Genomic DNA, 5,825 nt, shown 5'->3' with positions numbered 1-5,825 from the left:
TCTGTTTTTTTTTATTTTTATTATTATATATTTTAACTGAATTGTGTACTCTTTGTGTGCATCTCGTAGTGGTGAGTGTCACGCGGGAGACTGGAATTCAATTCCCCGACGGGGTGTGGCTCTTTTTTGGGGAGTGGTGGGTGAGGGCGGAGATGGTGTAGAGGTAGGGCAGCTGACCTGGGACCAGAAAGTCACAGGTTCAACTCCCCGCCATGCCCACATGTCATGATGTCCTTGAGCAAGACACCTAATCCCTAAATGCTGCTAGGGTTAAATGCAGAGAACTAATTTCGTCATTGTATGGGAACACACAATGATGACAACACATAGCGCTTTACTTTACTAGGAGGGAGTTGCACTAATTGTGGAACCAAAGATTTAGTTCTAGATTTCCCCATAAGGAGTCCATTTGTGTAAGTCTACTTTTAGTTACTTTATCATGATCTAATCTCGTAGTATGGCCAATTTAAAAAGTTATGATGTTTGTATAAAAGTCTGTTTACTGCTACCCCAATGATAAAATGGCATTTCCACCCTTGTACAGAAGGGCATCATCGACATCGATGTTGGGCTGATATGTGAACTGGAAGGGTTCAGTGAATGTGTTGACTTATTTTTGATGTGGGAGAGGACCAACCTCTCCAATATCTTCATGATGTGGGAGGTCTCAAGTCACTGTAGTCAGCTGCATATTTTTTCTTGGGGACTGGAACCAGACATGTTTTCAGGAGGTGGGAATCTTCTGCAGCTGGAGGATCAGACTGACTAGGTAAACAAGGATGTCACACAGCCAAGAGGAGCAGAATTTAAGAAGTTTTGGGATTATGCCATCAGGTCCAGCTGCCTTGTTCTGTTTAAAACCTTCAAGTTACCTTCTGAAGTGGAATATGTGGATTTTTATGGGTGAATCTGGTAGGAAGGTAATGGGAATAGAAGAGGGAAGGAAAAGAAGACGAGTTGTTTGCTGGTAAGTTGTGTAAAAAGGTGAGTGTGTTTTCTGATTGAGAGGAAATGGAGACATGGGTTAGACACAAAAGTGTGTGTGGGGTGGGAGGGTGGGGGTGGTGTAGTGGAACAATCAAATCTGTTTAATATAATGATTAAATGAATGACTAGAACTTTGAGGACAGTTTAGATAACATTTAGAATCAACTTTACTGTCATTGCATCAGTCCAGGGTAACAAAGTGCAGATGGCATCTTACCAGAAGTGCATACTGATCAGTAGTTACATAACGTTGTATCTTGAGATATGAATAAATACAAGTATGTGTCTAAATAAATCTCCGTTTTTCAAGGTATGTACAGCTATGAACAAGTAAAGACAGTGTAGACTTAATGAATGCAGTGCGCAAGGAGAATGATGCTCTATACAGAATACTAATATTTACTGTTATGTAAGCTGAAAAAAGAGACAGCATTAATGTCACAATGGTGATGTTTGCTGGTCATCCTAAAATGTATATTCTATTAACCTTTATTTATGCAGACAAATCCTATTGAGATCACATATGTCTTGCTATGGAGTTTTTGGGGCCTGAAGGCAACCTAACATGCATATTTTTGGACAGTGGGAGGAAACCGGAGTACTTGGAGAAAACCCATGCATGCATGAGAAAAACATGCAAATATGATGGAAATGTATTATTTATTGATCTGCTTCCTGGGACATTGCATTTTTATGTATTGTACAATATTATTTTCCTGAACACAACTATTCTTTATTTATCTCTGTGTTATTGTGAAACTGAACTTTGTGTCAAGTGTGATAATGTGACAATATATGTGGGTTGTGGCAATCTATACAGGTTGGCAGACTGGTTTATCACCTTCCATGTGACTGTTATTACACTCAATCTGTGGGACTATTTAAACTACTCGTGTAACTTTGTAAAGTAGAGGCATCTCAGAACTGATGCCAGCAGAACGAGCAGACTAAAACTTTGACTTTCTGTGAAATTGACTTCTCTAATTTGCCAGCAAATGAAAGATTTCATGAAGTCTACACCTGATCCTCTATGAATCTGTGTTTTTCTACAACCGTAAAACCAACAGAGTGATAGGGTGAGGCAGCAAGTATTACCAGGTTTAGGCTCCGGCCACCTCCTGACTCACAAACCAGGAAATAGTCGTTGACCTTTGGACACTACAGAAAGACACGCAGACGATCAAATGGACCTTCAGACCAAGCATTCAGCTTCTTTTTCTTAGTGATGCAGGAGAGAAAAGCAGAAAACCACAACCTTCTGGTTCAAGCTGCTCTCCACACACTCAAGGTGAGTCGGAGCAAAAACACCCAGACAGTTTGAGGAACATTAGAGGAGGGAGGGGAGCCATAACTGACTGTACTTTCTGTCTATTGTTTTCAGCTTCATCCAGACTTTAAATGGCTTCCAGATCAGAGGAGGACCTCTGCTGCTCAATCTGTCAGGAGGTCTTCAGAGATCCTGTTGTTCTGCCATGTAGCCACAGCTTCTGTAAGGTCTGTCTGAGGAACTGGTGGAGAGAGAAACCAATGCATGAGTGTCCTATTTGCAAGAGAAGATCTGCAGTGAAGGATCCACCAGTTAGCCTGGTGCTGAAGAACCTCTGCGAGTCCTTCTTAGTGGAGAAACATCAGAGAGCTTCAGAGGCTCTCTGCAGTCTGCACTCTGAGAAACTCAGACTCTTCTGTCTGGACCAACAGGAGCTTGTGTGTGGTATCTGCAGAGATTCAAAGAAACATGCCAACCACAGATTCAGACCCATCAATGAAGCTGCAGAAGATCACAGAGCGGATCTGCTAAGGTTCCAGAAACCATTAAAGAAGAAACTGGAGCTCCAGAAGAAAGTTCTGTCTGAGTTTGATGAGACAGCAGAGCACATCAAGTTCCAGGCCCGACACACAGAGAGGCAGATCAAGGAGCAGTTTCAGAAGTTCCACCAGTTTCTAACAGAGAAAGAGGAGGCCATGCTGGCTGCACTGAGGGAGGAAGAGGAGCAGAAGAGTGGAAAGATGAAGGAGAAGATGGAGGCTCTGATCAGAGAGATAGCAGCTCTTTCAGACACGGTCCGAACCACAGAGGAGGAGCTGAGAGCTGAAGATGTCTCCTTCCTGCACAGCTACAAGGCTGCAGTGGAAAGAGTCCAGCTCTGCCCCCTGCTGGAGGATCCACAGCTGCATTCAGAAGCTCTGATAGATCAGGCCAAACACCTGGGCAACCTGACCTTCAACATCTGGAACAACATGAAGGACATGGTCTCCTACACCCCCACCATTCTGGACCCGAACACTGCTGGTCTAAAGCTCATCCTGTCTGAAGATCTGACCAGCATGAGACCAGGAGAGTATCAGCAGCTTCCTGATAATCCTGAGAGGTTTGATGAATGGTATTCGGTTCGAAGTTCAGAGGGTTTTAACTCAGGGAATCACAGCTGGGTTGTTGATGTTGGAGAGAGCGAAGTGTGGGAACTTGGTGTGTTAGCAAAGTCTGCTCAGATTAAGGGAGACATAAAGTCTCAAATATGGGGATTATGGTTCTACTGTGGTGAATACTCAGCGGAGTCACCAGCAGCTCCTCTCAAAGTTCTCCCAGCTCAGAGGAAGCTCCAGAGGATCAGAGTGAATCTGGACTGGCACAGAGGAAAGCTCTCATTTTCTGATCCTAATACAAATACACACATACACACCTTCACACACACTTTCACTGAGAAGGTGTTTCTTTTCATTCACTCAATGGATCAACTAAGCATACCACCCGTGAAGGTCTCTGTGGTCAAACAGCAGCTCTGATGCTCTTTCTGCTGAAAACAAAGTTAAACCTTCTTGATTAGTTTGAAACTCGATGACCCGAAACAGGAAGTTGTAGATGTATTGATCAGATCTGACTGATCAGTTTTATGTGTCTGTACGAATACTTTAAAAACTGAACATGACGTGAAGTCCACGATGTAAAGTTTTAATTTGACTCTGGCAGCAGGTGACAGTAAATCCGGGTGTGCTGATCATGAACAGGTAACAGGTGAGGTTGGGTGAAGCTGGAGCTCTGCTGATGGAAACACACTGAAACCAAAACACCCAGGCTGATGATGAACTCTACAGTCACATAATCAAGCATTTCATATCATGAGATGGTGTATTTGTTGAAGGCTGTGCTGTGAGAATAAAACTGACCTGACAAATAAATGTTATAAAAAAAAAAAACTTTAACATTTGAATCACTGATCTCATCAGTTTAAGGATTCTTCTTATTCTTCTCTTTAAAACGACAAAACCTAATACCAGCTGTTTAGGATGGTGGTGGAAGGCTGATGGTTTGGGCTTGCTTTGCAGCTGACCTGAAGAGCACAGATCAAAAAACACCTTGAGCTGTGATCAAACTGCTGCTTCAGAAAACATCTAAAACCTGCAACAGTGTTCAGTCAGGTCATCTGGACGGGTTCTCTGTTTTCTGAGACATTTCGTCCTTCATCCAAAGGACTTCATCAGTCCGAGGAGCCACCATCAAACTGAGTCCCACAAGTAGCACACTCACATTGTGGAAACAAAAACAAAAAAACAGTTTGCTGGTGATAAGATAGCTTCTGGGGCCCTACCTCTCCCCCATCAACTCCTCTGAGGCAGCCATGCCAAAGTGGTTCAAAACATCATCCATGCTCGGTAAATGCTGTCCATTTTCTTCCGCTTATCCGGGGTCGGGTCACGGGTGTAACAGCTTAAGTAGGGAGGCCCAAACTTCCTTCTCCCCAGCCACTTGGGACAGCTCCTCTGGGGAAATCCCGAGGTGTTCCCAGGCCAGCCGAGAAACATAGTCCCTCCAGCGTGTCCTAGGTCTTCCTCTGGGTCTCCTCCCGGTGGGAGAAGCCCAGAACACCTCACCAGGGAGGCATCCAGGAGGCGTTCTAACCAGATGCCCAAGCCACCTCAACTGGCTCCTCTCGACGTGGAGAAGCAGCGGCTCTACTCTGAGTCCCTCCTGGATGACCGAACTTCTCACCCTATCTCTAAGAGAGCGCCCAGACACCCTAGAGATCCCAGACACTCATTTCAGCCGCTTGTATCCGTGATCTTGTTCTTTCGGTCACAACCCAAAGCTCATGACCATAGATGAGGGTAGGAACGTAGATCGACTGGTAAATTGAGAGCTTTGCCTTTTGACTCAGCTCTCTCTTCACCACGACAGACCTGTACAGCGCCCGCTTCACTGCTGACGCTGCACCTATCCGCCTATCAATCTCATGCTCCATTTTTCCCTCATTTGTGATCAAGACCCCAAGATACTTGAACTCCACTTGGGGCAGGACCTCCTCCCCGTACTCTACCGTTTACTGGCTCAAGACCATGGCCTCGGATTTGGAGGAACTGGTCCTCATCCCTGCCGCGTCACACTCGGCTGCGAACCGCTCCAGCAAAAGCTGTAGATCATGACCTGGTGAAGCCAATAGGACCACATCATCTGCAAAAAACAGAGAAGCAATCCTAAGGCCACCAAAATGGATCCTCTCAACACCTTGTCTGAACCTAGAAATTCTGTCCATAAAAGTTTTGAACAGAATCGGTGACAAAGGACAACCTTGGCGGAGTCCAACTCTCACTGGGAACAAGCCCGACTTACTGTCGGCAATGTGGATCAGGCTCTGACAATGGTCATACAGGGACCTAACAGTCCGTATTAAAGGGCCTGGTACCCCATACTCCCGGAGTACCCCCCACAGGGCTCCTCAAGGGATGCGGTCAAATGCCTTCTCGAAGTCCACAAAGCACATGTAGACTGGTTGGACAAACTCCCACGCATCCTCCAGGGCCCTGCTGAAAGTGTAGAGCTGGTCCAGTGTTCCAAGATATAT

General features: G+C 45.2%; 2 protein-coding genes across 2 annotated transcripts in view; both read left to right on the top strand.

The window, feature by feature from the left end:
• The window catches only part of cacnb3a (calcium channel, voltage-dependent, beta 3a), a 200,419-nt gene that overhangs the window by 86,509 nt on the left and 108,085 nt on the right, over positions 1–5,825 (top strand). The gene's annotated exons all lie outside the window — the stretch shown is intronic.
• trim35-39 (tripartite motif containing 35-39) lies at positions 2,386–3,861 on the top strand. The gene has a single exon (XM_037684744.1). The coding sequence runs from the start codon at positions 2,386–2,388 to the stop codon at positions 3,769–3,771; it is 1,386 nt and encodes a 461-aa protein (XP_037540672.1). The 3' UTR covers positions 3,772–3,861.

Source organism: Nematolebias whitei, chromosome 11, assembly GCF_014905685.2.
Source record: "Nematolebias whitei isolate Nwh7 chromosome 11, NemWhi1, whole genome shotgun sequence".
In the NCBI taxonomy this organism is placed as follows: Eukaryota; Metazoa; Chordata; class Actinopteri; order Cyprinodontiformes; family Rivulidae; genus Nematolebias; species Nematolebias whitei.
This window is presented reverse-complemented; position numbering and strand designations above follow the sequence as displayed.

Bases quoted from the DNA above. Each gene is read 5' to 3' on its own strand.
- trim35-39 (XM_037684744.1), top strand. From the start codon at position 2,386: ATGGCTTCCAGATCAGAGGAGGACCTCTGCTGCTCAATCTGTCAGGAG.